This window comes from Chiloscyllium plagiosum, unplaced genomic scaffold, assembly GCF_037043375.1.
Source record: "Chiloscyllium plagiosum isolate Xiang-an unplaced genomic scaffold, Cpla_swu_hap1 HiC_scaffold_1, whole genome shotgun sequence".
Classification (NCBI taxonomy): Eukaryota; Metazoa; Chordata; class Chondrichthyes; order Orectolobiformes; family Hemiscylliidae; genus Chiloscyllium; species Chiloscyllium plagiosum.
Genome location: NW_028270139.1, coordinates 163,700,813 through 163,716,649, shown reverse-complemented (window position 1 = coordinate 163,716,649; position 15,837 = coordinate 163,700,813). Strand labels below are relative to the sequence as shown.

The window sequence follows — 15,837 nt, the reverse complement described above, 5'->3', positions numbered from 1 at the left end:
AAAGGGAGTGGTGGAGGCTGGTACAATTGCAACGTTTAAAAGTCATCTGCATGGGCATATGAATAGGAAGGGTTTGGAAGGATATAGGCTGGGTTCTGGCAGGTGGGACTAGATTGGGTCGGCATGGACAGGTTGGACCGAAGGGTCTGTTTCCATGCTGTATATCTCTATGACTCTATGACTGTGTCCAGGCCAATGTTTATCTGTTAACCCACATCACTTAAAAACAAAACAGGTTATTGCATTGATATATCACTGCTGGTGGCACCTCGCAAATTAGTTTTTGCACTCCGACATTCCAGCATGACTACAAGAGTACTTCACTGGCTGTGAGGAACTTTGGAATGTGGTGATAGGTGCTATAGAAATGCGGTTTCATGCTAGTGCTTAGCTATGTCGAATCTTGTGTGCTGCTTCCGTTTGGATTCTTGTTGCGATTGCATTGAACTCAGTGTTGATCCTTGCACACAGGGTTTTGAATGGGATTTGAAAGGAACGCCGCTGGATGCAAGTTCAGAGATCCAAATCGTGGTGAAAGACCATGAAACGATGGGTAGGAACAGGTAGGAGGTGACCTGTGACTTATTCAGCCTGTGTTAAACTCACTACTGTGTATAACATCTACCCACTAGCACAATGCATTTGGAACCCATATTCCTGGAGAATTAGCGCAGGATTATAAATCCAGTGATATTCCCATGACTCCACTGTCATTGACCCTGTTTCCAACACCTTATTAGGCAGTCCATTCCAAATCTCAATTACTTGTGCAAAATGCTTTTTTCCTCATTTAGTTTAGCCAATCTGCACCTATTGATTCTATTAAAATAACAGATATTTTACAGTACAGAAGGAGGCCATTTGACCCATTGTGTCCTGTACCAGCTATTTTAACACAGTACCTGCAATGTAGTGTCTATGTCGAGCTTTTCTGTCATTTGTCAGTGACAATGTTCACAACAGGAAAAACAAGCTCACCAAATGAAGGTAGATGGAGCCAGAGCTAACAGGTGGCATGGTGGCTCAGTGGTTAGCAGTGCTGTCTTGCTGCACCCAGGGTCCCAGGTTCAATTTCAGCCTTGGGTGACTGTCTGTGTGGAGTTTGCACATTCACCTGTGTCTGTGTGGGTTTGCTCTGGTTTCCTTCCACAAACCAACAATGTGCAGGTTAGATGAATTGGCCATCCTAAATTGCACATTGTGATAGGTGCATTAGTGGGGAGTAGGCGAATGGGTCACTCTTCAGAGGGTCGGTGTGGACTTGTTGGGCCGAAGGGCCTGTTTCTGCACTGTAGGGACTCTAATCTAACCATTTGGTTAATTAATCTGATGTATTTCTGTGAAGTTTTTTTTGGTTTATCACCCATTACCTACCACCATTACCAGTGCAATCAAAACAAACTTTATTGACTAAAAGGATAAATATTAAAATACGAAGAATTAACTTAAACTATTAAATTTCTAAGACTATGCTTAGAACTATAGATTATCTAAAACTATGCTTTTAGGTTATTATACTCTAAAGTTAAGTCTTAAAATGTAAACTCCTGAAAGAGCTACCCAGCTGGTCCCATTCTCCAGCCCCTGTAATCCTCTAACTTTATCACTTTCAAATACCTATCCATCTCTCTTTTGAAACCCCCCGATGGAATCCACCTCCACCAGCCTGCCAGACAGCACATTCCAAAACCTAACAACTCTCTGAGTGAAGAAATTCCTCCTTATCTCACTCCTAGCACTCTTGCTGACACATTGTCTGACCATCTGAGTTTCTGTCTGAACCTTTTAATCATTTCGGTCACCACCATCAGGAGCTCTCAGGTGCAGACACCCATCTTCTTCAGTCAATGCACAAAAGCCCTTCGTCAATGGAAGGACTTACTTAATGTTGGATAATGATAAGCTGCTTTTGGCTTCAGACTGCTTCAAGACAGGGCATGTTGAAGTGTATGAGAATCTGCACAGGTTCAGGCAAATTGAGGACTGATTGTATGGTTTGTTTCGAACACAGTCTGCTCAGCAGCTTTTTCTGGGAGTTTAGTTTCACAATGGTTGACCGCAGTTGTAAATCCAATGTACTTCGATTTGAGGCTCGCTCATCCAGTGACACCACATCAAACAGCCTCCATCATGGAGTTACACACACACACTCAAACACACACAGACATAGACACACAGACACACACACTCACACACACGCACACACACACACGCACATTCACACACAAACACCCACACACACACTGTTGCATACACGCACACACAAACACACACGCAAGCTCACCCACACAAATACATATACACACACACAGACACACCCTCTCTCACAAACACACACACTCTCTCACACATACACACTCTGTTTCTCTCACCGTCTCTCTCGCTCACACATACACACAGTCATTCTCCAAATCACCCAATTACTGAGCCAGCTACAAACAATGGAAACACTTCCATTTAAATGACATTGCCTCTGAATCAGTCCGGAATGTCCTCTGTGTACAACGCATAACATGTCCCAGGTTTAATATCTGTACAGCTCTTGAACATTCCCTCTGGTTAACCTGTTCCAAACATTAAACCATCTCTGAATTGTTTGATCTATGACCCCTTCACAGAAAGTTAGTGGAGTTTGTTACCATGAAAGGGGGATGGAATTGCAAGTGTTCAATGGGACAGGGTAAAGGAAGGCTTACTTTGTATCTAGCTCCGTGCTGTCCCTGTCTGGGAGTGTTTGATGGGGACAGTGTTGAGAGATCTTTACTCTGTATCTAACCCTGTGATGTCCCTGTCCTGGGAGTGTTTGATGGGGACAGTGGAGAGAGAGCTTTACCCTGTATCTAACCCCGTGCTGTCCCTGTCCTGGGAGTGTTTGATGGGGACAGTGTTGAGAGATCTTTACTCTGTATCTAACCCTGTGATGTCCCTGTCCTGGGAGTGTTTGATGGGGACAGTGTAGAGAGATCTTTACTCTGTATCCACCCCTGTGCTGTCCCTGTCCTGGGAGTGTTTGATGGGGACAGTGTAGAGGGAGCTTTACTCTGTATCTAACCCCGTGCTGTCCCTGTCCTGGGAGTGTTTGATGGGGACAGTGTAGAGGGAGCTTTACTCTATATCTAACCCCGTGCTGTCCCTGTCCTGGGAATATTTTATGGGTACTGTGTAGAGAGAGCTTTACTCTGCATCTAACCCTGTGCTGTCTCTGTCCTGGGAGTGTTTGATAGGGACAGTGTAGAGAAAGCTTAACTCTGTATCTAACCCTATGTTGTCCCTGTTCCGGGAGTGTTTGATGGGGACAGTGTAGAGGCAGCTTTACTTTGTATCTAACCCCGTGCTGTCCCCGTCCTGGGAGTGTTTGATGGGGACAGTGTAGAGAGATCTTTACTCTGTATCTTATCCCATGCTGTCCCTGTCCTGGGAATGTTTGATGGGGACAGTGCAGAGGGAGCTTTACTCTGTATCTAGCCCTGTGATGTCCCTGTCCTGGGAGGGTTTGATGGGGACAGTGTAGAGGGAGCTTTACTCTGTATCTAGCCCTGTGATGTCCCTGTTCTGGGAGTGTTTGATGGGGACAGTGTAGAGGGAGCTTTACTCTGTATCTAACCCTGTGCTGATCCTGTTCTGGGAGTGTTTGATGGGGACAGCGTAGAGGGAGCTTTACTCTGTATCTAACCTGTGCTGATCCTGTCCTGGGAGTGTTTGATGGGGACAGTATTGAGAGAGCTTTACTCTGTATCTAACCCTGTGATGTCCCTGTCCTGGGAGTGTTTGATGGGGACAGTGTAGAGGGAGCTTTACTTTGTATCTAACCCCGTGCTGTCCCCGTCCTGGGAGTGTTTGATGGGGACAGTGTAGAGAGATCTTTACTCTGTATCTTATCCCATGCTGTCCCTGTCCTGGGAATGTTTGATGGGGACAGTGCAGAGAGAGCTTTACTCTGTATCTAACCCTGTGATGTCCCTGTCCTGGGAGTGTTTGATGGGGACAGTGTAGAGGGATCTTTACTCTGGATCTAACCCTGTGCTGATCCTGTCCTGGGAGTGTTTGATGGGGACAGTATTGAGAGATCTTTACTTTGTATCCAACCCTGTGCTGTCCTTGCCCTGGGAGTGTTTGATGGGAACAGTGTAGAGGGAGGTTTACTCTGTATCTTACACCATGCTGTCCTTGTCCTGGCAGTGTTTGAACAGGACAGTGTAGAGAGATCTTTACTCTGTATTGAACCCTATGGAGTCCCTGTCCTGGGAGTGTTTGATGGGGACAGTGTAGAGGGAGGTTTACTCTGCATCTAACCCCGTGCTGTCTCTGTCCTGGGAGTGTTTGATGGGGACAGTGTAGAGAGAGCTTTACTCTGTATCTCACCCCATGCTATCCCTGTCCTGGGAGTGTTTGATGGGGACAGTGTAGAGGCAGCTTTACTCTGTATCTAACCCCTGTGCTGTCCCTGTCCTGGGAGTGTTTGATGGGGACAGTGTAGAGAGAGCTTTACTCTATATCTAACCCCGTGCTGTCTCTGTCCTGGGAGTGTTTGATGGGGACAGTGTAGAGAGATCTTTACTCTGTATCTTATCCCATGCTGTCCCTGTCCTGGGAGGGTTTGATGGGGACAGTGCAGAGGGAGCTTTACTCTGTATCTAACCCCGTGCTGTCCCTGTCCTGGGAGTGTTTGATGGGGACAGTGTAGAGAGAGCTTTACTCTATATCTAACCCCGTGCTGTCTCTGTCCTGGGAGTGTTTGATGGGGACAGTGTAGAGAGATCTTTACTCTGTATCTTATCCCATGCTGTCCCTGTCCTGGGAGGGTTTGATGGGGACAGTGCAGAGGGAGCTTTACTCTGTATCTAACCCCGTGCTGTCCCTGTCCTGGGAGTGTTTGATGGGGACAGTGTAGAGAGAGCTTTACTCTGTATCTAACCCTGTGCTGTCCCTGTCCTGGGGGTGTTTCATGGGGACACTGTGGAGGGAGGTGTCCTCTGTATCTTACCCCTTTCTGTCCCTGTCCTGTGCGCGTTTGATGTTGACAGTGTAGAGGGAGCTTCACTCTGTACCTAACACGGTGCTGTCCCTGTCCTGGGAGTGTTTGATGGGGACAGTGTAGAGGGAGCTTCACTCTGTATTAAACCCTGTACTGTCCCTGTCCTGGGAGAGTTTGATGGGGACAGTGTAGAGAGATCTTTACTCTGTATCTTATCCCATGCTGTCCCTGTCCTGGGAGGGTTGGTGGGGACAGTGCAGAGGGAGCTTTACTCTGTATCTAACCTTGTGATGTCCCTGTCCTGGGAGTGTTTGATGGGGTGACAGTGTAGAGGGATCTTTACTCTGTATCTAACCCCGTGCTATCCCTGTCCTGGGAGTGTTTGATGGGGATAGTGTAGAGGAAGCTTTACTCTGTATCTCACCCCGTGCTGTCCCTCTCCTGGGAGTGTTTGATGGGGACAGTGTAGAGAGAGCTTTACTCTGTATCTCACCCCGTGCTATCCCTATCCTGGGAGTGTTTGATGGGGACAGTATGGAGGGAGCTTTACTCTGTATCGAACCCTGTGCTGTCCCTGTCCTGTGAGTGTTTGATGGGGACAGTGTAGAGAGAGCTTTACTCTGTCCCTATCCCTGTGATGTCCCTGTCCTGGGAGTGTTTGATGGGGACAGTGTAGTGGGGGGATTACTTTGTATCGAACCCCATACTGTCCCTGTCCTGGGAGTGTTTGATGGGGTCAGTGTAGTGGGAGGTTTACTCTTTATCGAAACCCATACTGTCCCTGTCCTGGGAGTGTTTGATGGGGACAGTGTAGAGGGAGCTTTACTCTGTTTCTAACCCTGTACTGTCCCTGTCCTGGGAGTGTTTGATGGGGACAGTGTAGAGAAAGCTTTACTCTGTATCTGATCCTGTGCTGTCCCTGTCCTGTGGGTGTTTGATGGGGACAATGTAGAGGGAGCTTTACTCTGTTTCTAACCCTGTACTGTCCCTGTCCTGGGAGTGTTTGATGGGGACAGTGTAGAGAAAGCTTTACTCTGTATCTGATCCTGTGCTGTCCCTGTCCTGTGGGTGTTTGATGGGGACAATGTAGAGGGAGCTTTACTCTGTATCTAACCCTGTGCTGTCTTTGTCCTGGGGAGGATGCTCATTGGCTATGCATTTCGAATTACCAGCTTTTCTACTCAAAAGAAAACTGTGTCGCAATAAGCCGATGATTTTGAGGAAGTTTTGTGGTTGGTCATCAATCTGAAAGTAGTTGTTTCATTCATCCACTGTAATATCTCACTCCTTCCTGTTGTGCGTTTTCCAAGAGTTCACAAACAGGAAGGGAACTTCCTCTCAGACGAAGTTAATGACGAAACTCTGGGCTTGAACAAATGGAATCTGGCTTCTGATCTGTGTGCTGGCCCATAAATTGTCTGCTGTTTATAAACACACTGTCAGACCACTATTGTGGGAGAGCATGGTCAACTTTTACCTTTTAATTACAAGGTCAGAGGAAAGTACAAAATATTAAGAAATCTCCCCTTCTCCTAAAGGCTCAAATAAACTTTAGAAACAGGATCAGGAGTAGGCCATTCGGGCTTTTAAGACTGCTTTGCTATTCATTTTGGTCCATTCTGTTGTGGAACTTGAAAGGGTTCAGAAAAGATTTGTAAGAGTGTTGCCAGGGTTGGAGGATCTGAGCTACAGGGAGAGGCTGAACAGGCTGGGGCTGTTTTCTCTGGAGCGTCGGAAGCTGAGGGGTGACCTTATAGAGGTTTACAAAATCATGAGGGGCATGGATAGGGTAAATAGACAAGGTCTTTTCCCCTGGATGGGGGAGTCCAGAACTAGAGGGCATAGGTTTAGGGTGAGGGCAAAGATGTGAAAGGGACCTAGTGGGCAACTTTTTCACGCAGAGGGTGGTGCGTGTATAGAATGAGCTGCTGGTGGAAGTGGTGGAGGCTGGTACAACTGCAAAAGGCATCTGGGTGGGTAAATGAACTGGAAGGGTTTAGAGGGATATGGGCCAAGTGCTGGCAGGTGGGACTAGATTGGGTTGGGATATTTGGTCGGCATGGACGCGTTGGACCAAGGGATCTGTTTCTGTGCTGTACGTCTCTATGACTGTAAGACACTAAAAGTGAAATGTAAACGTGCAGCTTCTTTGGTGTTAAAGTGTCCTGGATGTCCTGGAGTTGGGAAATCTGTTTTGGAAATCCAAGTTATCCCTACCCACTTTTCTGGTGCAAATTTGACTTCCCACAACCAATATTAGGGTTTGACGTCCTCCCACTACTGTACCACTTCCTCCATATCACACCCACGACACTACACTTAGAGCCTTCACAAGGATGCTCTTTTTTATTCTCTATTCTTGCTTGGGATGCGAGTGAGAGAACATTGCCCCTTGGGTCCCTTTTAGCTCTGCCCTCCACTGCCGCACAACCTCCTTTGTGATAGTGTTGTGGAGAATTGCCGTATCCACCTGCAACAGTTCTCTTGTTTAACAATAAAGACGGCCCCTTCAAGAATCAATCTACTCAGAGAATGGTGAATATTAGGAATTCTCTATCCCCAGAGGTCTGTGGTTGCTCAATCTTTAAGTATGTTTGAGGCAGAGATTGGACATTTCCGATTCCCAGTGTGGTGGACAGGGATGTCGGGTTGAAGTGGGGGAAAGACATTGATGTCTTTGATTGGCCATGCTTGAACTGAATGGTGGGGCAGGCTTGATGGGCTGAATGGTCTACTCCTGTTCCTATATCGCTCAGCACTGTCGCAGAGCTTAAATTTTGTGCTTAAGTGGGGAGGGATTTGCACGCCCTAACTGTGATGGGGGTTTGACCCACTGAGAATTTGTATTGTGTACATCAACAAGGAAGACAATGATACGAGTGGGATTATCACTGTTCACCCAGAAACTCAGCTAATGCCCAGGGCACGCCAGGTTCAAATCCCACTACGGCACATGGTGGCATTTGATTTCAATAAAGAATCTGAGGCTCTAATCATGAAACGACTGTTGGCAAAAAACTTGCCTGGTTCACTTTAGAGAAGGAAACTGCCATCCTTACCTGGTCTGGCCTACACGTGACTCCAGACCCACAGTGATGTGGTTGACTCTTAACTGCCCTCTGGGCAATTAAGGATGGGCAAGAAATGCTGGCCTCGTCAGAGGTGTCCATAATCCCGTGAGTGAACATATGAGTAAATCTGTCAGGGAAACTGAGCCAGGGTGTCAATGCAGGAATGTGCAATAAATTTGTGCAGCAAAACAGGAAGCCTTGCAGGCCAAAGATAAAACAAATCTCTTCTTTCACACGATAGAGTTGTGCCTTGAAACAGACATTTCCCTATCTTAGCTCCGCCTACCACAGAAAAGTAGCAGGAAGTCTGTGGAATGTTGCCTTGATCAGTGGTGCCCCACTCATCTCCGTGTACCGCTCGCTCTGTGGCTCGCTGACGTACTTAATCCTGGTTTTCTCTCTGCATTGTTCTTCTGGAAAATTCTCACCCTACTTCCTTTGTTGAGTAACCTTCAGGCCGATATCCTGACCAGCCCATCCTAATGGAGAGGCACAGCAGGTCAGGCAGCATCCGAGGAGCGAGAGAGTTGATGTTTTGGGCAGGACCATTCATCAAGACTGGGGAGGGGGACTGAGAGGTAAATAGAGGGAAGGGGGAGGTAGGGCACCTTCTCCCACTGCCGTAAGAGGTTCAAAATCTACGCCCACACCTCCCTTCTCACCTCTGCCCATGGCCCCAAAGGGTCATTCCAAACCCAGTAGAGATTTACTTGTACATCCTCCAACCTCATTTACTGCATCCGTTGCTCTCAATGTGGTCTCCTCTGCAACGGAGAGACTGAGCGCAAACTCGGAGAGTGGTTCAGGGAACATCTCTGGTCCATACACACCAACCAACCCCATCTTCCAGTGGCCATCCACTTCCCCCTCCCCCTCAACCTCCCCTGAGAACATGTACATTCAGGGCCTCCCCCACCACCTACACAAGGCCACCCACAAACTGGAGGAGGGACACCTCATCTTCTGCTTTGGGAGCCTACAACCACATGGCATCAACATTCCCAATCTTCCCTCACCTCACCCCTTCCCAGATCCAACCCTCCGACTCAGCTCCGGCCTCTTGACCTGACCAGCTTGTCCATCTTCCTTCCCATCTATCCACTTCACACTTCCCACCAACCTATGACCATCACTGCCTACTTTTGCCCACCTATCGCCAAGCCTTACCCTAGCCCTGCTCTCCCTTCCCCCTATTTATCGCTCAGCCCCCCCTCCCCTTCCCCTGTCCTGATGAAGGGTCTTGCCTGAAACATCGACTCTCCTGCACCTCGGATGCTGCCTGACCGGCTCTGCTTTTCCAGCTCACTTTACCAACCTTTATTCTCCAGCATCTGCACTCCTCACTGTCTCCCATCCTGATGTATGACCAATGAAGGTGGACTGTACTTAACCTCAGAATCAAACTGGATTCGACTCAGCAGCAGAGGCTCCATAGACAAGTCAAGCGAGTGGGAGAACAGTGACAGATGGAATATAATGTGGGAAAATGGTAAAATATGCAGTTTGCCAGGAAGAAGAGCAGCTGAATATTATTTAAATGGAGCAAGACTGCAGAAAGTTGCAGCACAATGGGATTTGGGAGCACTGGTGTGTTAATTTCATGAGAAAACGCTGAATAGATTGGATAAAAGCAAATTACTGCGGATGCTGGAAATTAACACACCAGTGCTCCCAAAAGAGAAAATGCTGGAAAATCTCAGCAGGTCTGGCAGCATCTGTAAGGAGAGAAAAGAGCTGACGTTTCGAGTCTAACTGACCCTTTGTCAAGGCTTTGATAAAGGGTCAGTTAGACTCTAAACGTCAGTTCTTTTCTCTCCTTACAGATGCTGCCAGACCTGCTGAGATTTTCCAGCAATATCTCTTTTGGCTGAATAGATTGAGACTGTACTCATTGGAATTTTCAAGAATTAGAGGAGGCCTTATTAACCATTCGCACCGGGCTTGACAGGGTAGATGCAGAGAGTCGGAAAGTCTCGGACCAGAGGGCATCACCTCAGAGTAAGGGGTTGCCCAGTTAGGGCAGAGATGAGGAGGAATTTCTTCTCTCAGAGGACAGTCAATCTGTGGAATCCTTTCCCACAGAGGGCTGTCAAGGCGGAGTCATTCTGTATATTCAAAGCTGGGATGGATGGGGAGTCGAGTTTTATAGGGAAAAGGCAGGAAAGTGAAGTTAAAGATGAGCAGATCAGCCATGACCTCACTGAATGGCCTACTCCTGCACCTATTGTCTATTGAATGGCAGGAAAGACTAGATGGGCTAAGTGCTCCCATGGAGAAAGTGAGGACTGCAGATGCTGGAGATCAGAGTCAAATGGTGTGGTGCTGGAATATCACAGCAGGTCAGGCAGCACTCGGGATCAATGTTGATTTCACCAGTTTCCTCATCTCTCTCTCCCCACCCCCACTCTATCCCAGATCCAACCTCCAACTCGGCACCGCCCTTTGACCTGACCCACCTATCCATCTTCCTTCCCACCTATCCACTCCACCCTCCGCTCTGACCTGTCACCATCACCCCCCCCCCCCCCACTTGCATCGACCTATCACATTCCCAGCTACCTCCCCCCTCAGCCCCATCCCTCTCCCATTTATCTCTCAGCACCCTTTCTCCCTCCCCCCAACCCCCATTCCTGATGAAGAGCTTATGCTCAAAACACTGACTCTCCTGGTTCTCGGATGCTCCTGGCCTGCTGCTCTTTTCCAGCGCCACACTTTCTGACTCCTTCTCCTCCCAAGTCTTATGTTTTTATGGGATTGCCAGGACTGTACATGACTTGGAGGGGACATACAGCTGGTGAAGGAAAGACCTTGTTGGAAGATTAAACTAAATGGGCTGAGTGAGCTTCCTCATTTTGAAAGGACTTTGTGATTTTTGCCAAATGTTGCCATTGTGACAGACAGCGACTGGTTGAGGTTAATCCATTTTCAGGAAAGTTAGCCAAGTGCCTATAGATCGGTAGGTTATGCTATGATTAGATCATAAGAACAGAAGATGTAGGAACAGGTCATTTTTTTCCCTTGCAGCAAAAATAAGAGTGTGCGGCATGGTGGCACAGTGGCTAGCACTGCTACCACACAGTGCCAGAGACCTGGGTTCAATTCCCGCCTCGGGACAACTGTCTGTGTGGAGTTTGCACATTCTCCCCGTGTCTGTGTGGGTTTGCTCCGGTTTCCTCCCACAGTCCAAAAATGTGCAGGTCAGGTGAATTGGCCATGCTAAATTGTGCATAGCGCTAGGCACATTAGTTAGGGTAGAGGAATGGGTCTGGGTGGGTTACTCTTCGGCGGGTCGGTGTGGACTTGTTGGGCCGAAAGGCCTGTTTCCACACTGTAACTAATTTAATCTAAACCCTATCAGTGTATATATCAACAACCACCTCTTTCAACCCTCTAGAATGTAGATCAGCAGGTACAGGTGATTTAGCCACCTTAACTCCCAATATATTCGATATTTCCTCTCTTAATAATTTTCTTGATCTTTCTTTGCAATGTCCTAAAATAGAACAATGGGATAAAATCCTCAGGATGACCGTTTCTTTTTGGCCCCTTTAATGCGTCTCATCCACTGGTCTGATCCAATCTTTGATTTCATTTAAAACAAATATCTGCAGGTGCTAGAAATCAGAAACAAAAACAGAAATTGCTGGCGAAACTCGGCAGGTCTGTTAGCATCTGTGCAGAGAAAGTACAGAGTTAATGGTTTGGGCCCATTGACCCTTCTGCAGAACCTGTTGCCTGCTGAGTTTCTCCAGTCATTTCTGATTCTGTCCTTGATTTAATTTGTCAGCCGTAATTGGAACAATTTCCTGGTTGAGTTTTCCTCTTAAAAAAAGGGAGCGGTGTTGAATGACCTGTTCCTACTTCTTCTGGCCGTTTGATCTAATCATAGCATAACCAAACCAAGTCTATCTATATATATACTTGGCTAGGTTTCCTGAAAATATATCCACCTCAAGCAGCCGCTGTTTATCACAATAGAGAAAATCCCAGGTCCTTTGCAAATGAGGAAGATCACTGAGTCCATTTCGTTTAATCGTCAGGCCTGTCAGGTCAGTCCTGCCACTCAACGTGATCATGGTTGATCATCCATTTCAGTGATTTTCTTTTCCCTTACATAGTCCTCATTTCCTTTTACATCATTAGAAATAGAGCAAAGAACAAAGAACATTACAGCATAGGAACAGACCCTTCGGCCCTCCAAGTCTGCGCCAATCTGGATCCTCTATCTAAACCTGTTGCCTGTTTTCTAAGGATCTGTATCACTCTGCTTCCTGCCCAGTCATGTATCTGTCCAGATGCATCTTTAAATGACACTATCATGCCAGCCTGTACCATCTTCGTTGGTCACACATTCCAGGCACCCACCACCCTCTGTGTAAAGACCTTTCCATGCATATCTCCCCTAAACCTTCCGCCTCTCACCTTGAGCTCATGACCCCTAGTAAATCTGTTAATCGGTAAATATTCCCACAGATTGAGTCACCACTGTTTCCTAGGATAGACAATTCGAAAGATTATTTATCTCATCGATAGTCACAGGTGAGTTGCCGGAAGACTGGAGGTTGGCTAACGTGCTGCCAATATTAAAGAAGGGTGGTAAAGACAAGCCAGGGAACTATAGACCGGTGAGCCTGACCTCGGTGGTGGGTAAGTTGTTGGAGGGAATCCTGAGGGACAGGATGTACATGTATTTGGAAAGGCAAGGACTGATTAGGGATAGTCAACATGGCTTTGTGCGTGGGAAATCATGTCTCACAAACTTGACTAAGTTTTTTGAAGAAGTAACAAAGATTATGGATGAGGGCAGAGCAGTGGACTTGATCTATATGGACTTCAATAAGGCGTTCGACAAGGTTCCCCATGGGAGATACAGAACTGGCTCAAAGGTAGAGACAGAGGGTGGTGGTGGAGGGTGGTTTTTCAGACTGGAGGCCTGTGACCAGTGGAGTGCCACAAGGATCGGTGCTGGGTCCACTACTTTTCATCATTTACATAAATGATTTGGATGTGAGCATAAGAGGTATTGTTCATAAGTTTGCATATGACACCAAAATTGGAGGTGCGGTGGACAGTGAAGAAGGTTAAGATTAGATTGGTGTTGGAAAAGCACAGCGGGTCAGGCAGCATCCGAGAAGCAGGAAAATCAACGTTTCGGGCAGGAACCCTTCATCAGGAATGAGCAGGGAGCCTCCAGGGTGGAGAAATAAATGGGAGGGGGGTGGGAGCTGGGGAGATGGTTGCGAAGAGTGCAATAGGTGAATGGGGTGGGGATGGAGGTGATAGGTCAGAGGGGAGGGTGGAGTGGATAGGTGGAAAGGAAGATTGGCAGGTAGGACAGGTCATGAGGATGGTGTTGAGCTAGCAGGCTGGAACTGGGGTAAGGTGGGGGGAGGGGAAATGAGGAAACTGGTGAAGTCCACATTGATGCCCTGGGGTTGAAAAGTTCCGAGGAGGAAGATGAGGTCTTGTTCCTCCAGGCATCAGGTGGTGAGGGAGTGGCAGTGGAGGAGGCCCAGTACCTGCATGTCCTCGGCAGAGTGGGAGGGGGTGTTGAAACGTTACCTCAGATTACAATGAATTCTTGATCAGATGGGCCAATGGGCTGAGAAGTGGCAGGTGGAGTTTAATTTAGATAAATGCGAGGTGCTGTATTTTGGGAAAGCAAATGTTAGCAGGACTTATACACTTAATGGTAAGGTCCTAGGGAGTGTTGCTGAAAAAAGAGACCTTGGAGTGCAGGTTTTTAGCTCCTTGAAAGTGGAGTTGCAGGTAGATAAGATAGTGAAGAAGGCGTTTGGTATGCTTTCCTTTATTAGTCAGAGTATTGAGTACAGGAGTCGGGAGGTCATGTTGTGACTGTACAGGACATTGGTTCAGCCACTTTTGGAATATTGCGTGCAATTCTGATCTCCTTCCTATCGTAAGGGTGTTGTGAAACTTGAAAGGGTTCAGAAAAGATTTACAAGGATGTTGCCAGGGTTGGAGGATTTGAGCTATAGGGCGAGGTTGAATAGGCTGGGGCCCAGCCTAGAACCAGAGAGCACAATTTCAAAATAAATGGGAAGCCATTTAGGACTGTGATGAAGAGCATTTTTTTAAACTCAGAGTCACAGAGATGTGCAGCACAGAAACAGACCCTTCGGTCCAACTTGTCCAGGCTGACAAGATATCCTAAAATAATCTAGTCCCATTTGCCAGCACTTGGCCCATAGCTCTCTAAACCTTTCCTGTTCATGTACCCTTCTTGATGCCTTTTAAATGTTGTAATTGTACCAGCCTCCACCACTTCCTCTGGCAGCTCATTCCATACACGTACCACCCTCTGTGTGGTACCCTTTAGGTCCCTTTTATATCTTTCTCCTCTCACCCTAAATTCGTGTCCTCTTGTTCTGGACTCCCCACCCCAGGGAAAAGACTTTGTCTATTTACCGTATCTATGCCCCTCATGATTTTATAATACTCCATTAGGTCACCCCTCAGCCTCTGATGCTCCAGGGAAAACAGCCCCAGTCTATTCAACCTCTCCCTATAACTCAAATGCTCCAACCCTGGCAACACCCTTGTAAATCTTTTCAGAACCCTTTCAAGTTAAGTGTTTTAAAAGAAAGGCATAAAAGCTTTCTCAAGTAGATAACACCAGACATATCGGAACCTCTGCCTTTACAACCCCTTTTGAAAAAAAAAGCAAGGACATAACCTTGTTAAATTGTCACAAAACATATAAGAGGCTAGAGAAATTCCATCAACAGTACCCCTGCCAGATTGAATGGGAGGACCGTTTAACAAGTGGTCATGTCTTGCTTGAAGCCAACTCTACAACCATTCAAGCACATCTCCTGCAAAATTGATTTTAGAACATAGAACATTACAGCACAGTACAGACCCTTCAGCCCTCGATGTTGCACCGACCTATGGAACCAATCTGAAGCCCATCTAACCTACACTATTCCATTTTTATCCATCTGTTTATCCAATGACCATTTAAATGCCCTTACGTTGGCAAGTCTACTAATGTTGCAGGCAGGGCATTCCACCCCCCTACTGCTCTCTGTTAAAGAACCTACCTCTGACATCTGTCCTATATCACCCCCTCAATTGAAAGCTATGTCCCCTTGTGCTAGTCATCACCATCTGAGGAAAATAGCTCTCATTGTTCACCCTTTCTAACCCTCTGATTATCTTATATGTCTCAATTGACTCACCTTTCAACCTTCTTCTCTCTAACGAAACAGCCTCAAGTCCCATGTTCCTCATAAGACCTTCCCTCCATACCAGGCAACATCCTATTATATCTCCTTTGAAATCGCCCCTTTCCAAAGCTTCCACATCTTTCCATAATGTCGTGACCAGTATTGCAGTACTCCAAGTGTAGCTGCACCAGAGTTTTGTACAGCTGCAGTATGACCTTGTGGCTCTGAAACTTAATCTCTCTACCAATAAAACCTAACACACTTTATGCCTTCTTAGCAACCCTATCAACCTGCATGCCAACTTTCAGTGATCAGTACATGGATACTGAGGTCTCTCTGCTCATCTAAACTACCAAGAATCTTACCATTAGCCCAGTGTTAGATTTGGAGGTAGGTGAGCACTTTGGTGATAGTGACCACTATTCGGTTATGTTTACTTCAGCGATGGAAAGGGACAGGTATATAATGCAGGGCAAGAGGTATTGCTGGGGGAAAGGCAATTATGATCCGATTAGGCAAGATTTAGGATGCATAGTATGGGGAAGGAAACTGCAGGGGATGGGTACAATTGAAATGTGGGGCTTGTTCAAGGAACAGCTAC

At 46.9% G+C, this 15,837-nt stretch overlaps 1 protein-coding gene across 6 annotated transcripts in view; it reads left to right on the top strand.

Moving 5' to 3' along the window:
- Positions 1 to 15,837, top strand: part of dysf (dysferlin, limb girdle muscular dystrophy 2B (autosomal recessive)) — a 407,686-nt gene that overhangs the window by 67,376 nt on the left and 324,473 nt on the right. For all 6 annotated transcript variants that reach the window (XM_087991921.1, XM_087991945.1, XM_087991926.1 and 3 more), the window contains exon 3: positions 472 to 563. In XM_087991921.1, coding sequence (XP_087848047.1) covers positions 472 to 563 — 92 coding nt within the window. The remainder of the gene's footprint in view (positions 1 to 471; positions 564 to 15,837) is intronic.